The 603-nt window shown below is 41.6% G+C and overlaps 1 protein-coding gene across 1 annotated transcript in view; it reads right to left on the bottom strand.

The window, feature by feature from the left end:
• CFAP43 (cilia and flagella associated protein 43) overlaps window positions 1-363 on the bottom strand; it is a 45,811-nt gene extending 45,448 nt beyond the window's left edge. The window contains 1 exon segment of the mRNA XM_009070156.1: window positions 350-363. Coding sequence (XP_009068404.1) covers window positions 350-363 — 14 coding nt within the window.
• Between the last annotated feature and the right edge of the window lie 240 nt (window positions 364-603).

Genomic DNA, 603 nt, shown 5'->3' with positions numbered 1-603 from the left:
GGGGGAGAGTGGGAGCACTGACCATGTGTTCCTGCAGAGGAACAGAAAACCATGGCAACAGAGGAGATATTTCAGCTGATACTGTTTTTTAGGACCTTTTTTTCACACAAGAACTAGTCCTATGACACGTCATGGCACAGAAGAGACCTTTATGAACATGTTTACAGGACTAGCTCTGTGCTTCTCTCCAACACTAGGTCTGAATTGGTGGAAATGAAGTATTTCTGACTTCTGTTTGCAGAGGTAAAATGAAATCTAGAAAACATGTATGTGTCATGGGATGACAGTGCAATTTACCATTCTTATACATCCACTAAAGGCTTAAGGGGGCAAGGATTCAAGCTGTTACCTGATGTCATCCATGACTGGATTAAGTCAGGTTAATTACCAAGTCAGGTAATTAACCAAGGCTCACTCATGTTTTCCATGCTGTGTCTGTCTCTGGTTCTGCACAAACATAGTATCAGAAGTACTCCATTCATAGACTTTGCCATTTTGGTGACATGTGGAAGGGGGAAAGTAATCAGAGTTGCCAGGAAATTTCCTTACAGAGCATTTTCCCAGAGAAAGATGCTAGTACATACAAACCACATTGTCTGAAAC

The sequence above is a fragment of the Acanthisitta chloris genome, unplaced genomic scaffold (assembly GCF_000695815.1).
Source record: "Acanthisitta chloris isolate BGI_N310 unplaced genomic scaffold, ASM69581v1 scaffold18322, whole genome shotgun sequence".
Lineage (NCBI taxonomy): Eukaryota > Metazoa > Chordata > Aves > Passeriformes > Acanthisittidae > Acanthisitta > Acanthisitta chloris.
This window is presented reverse-complemented; position numbering and strand designations above follow the sequence as displayed.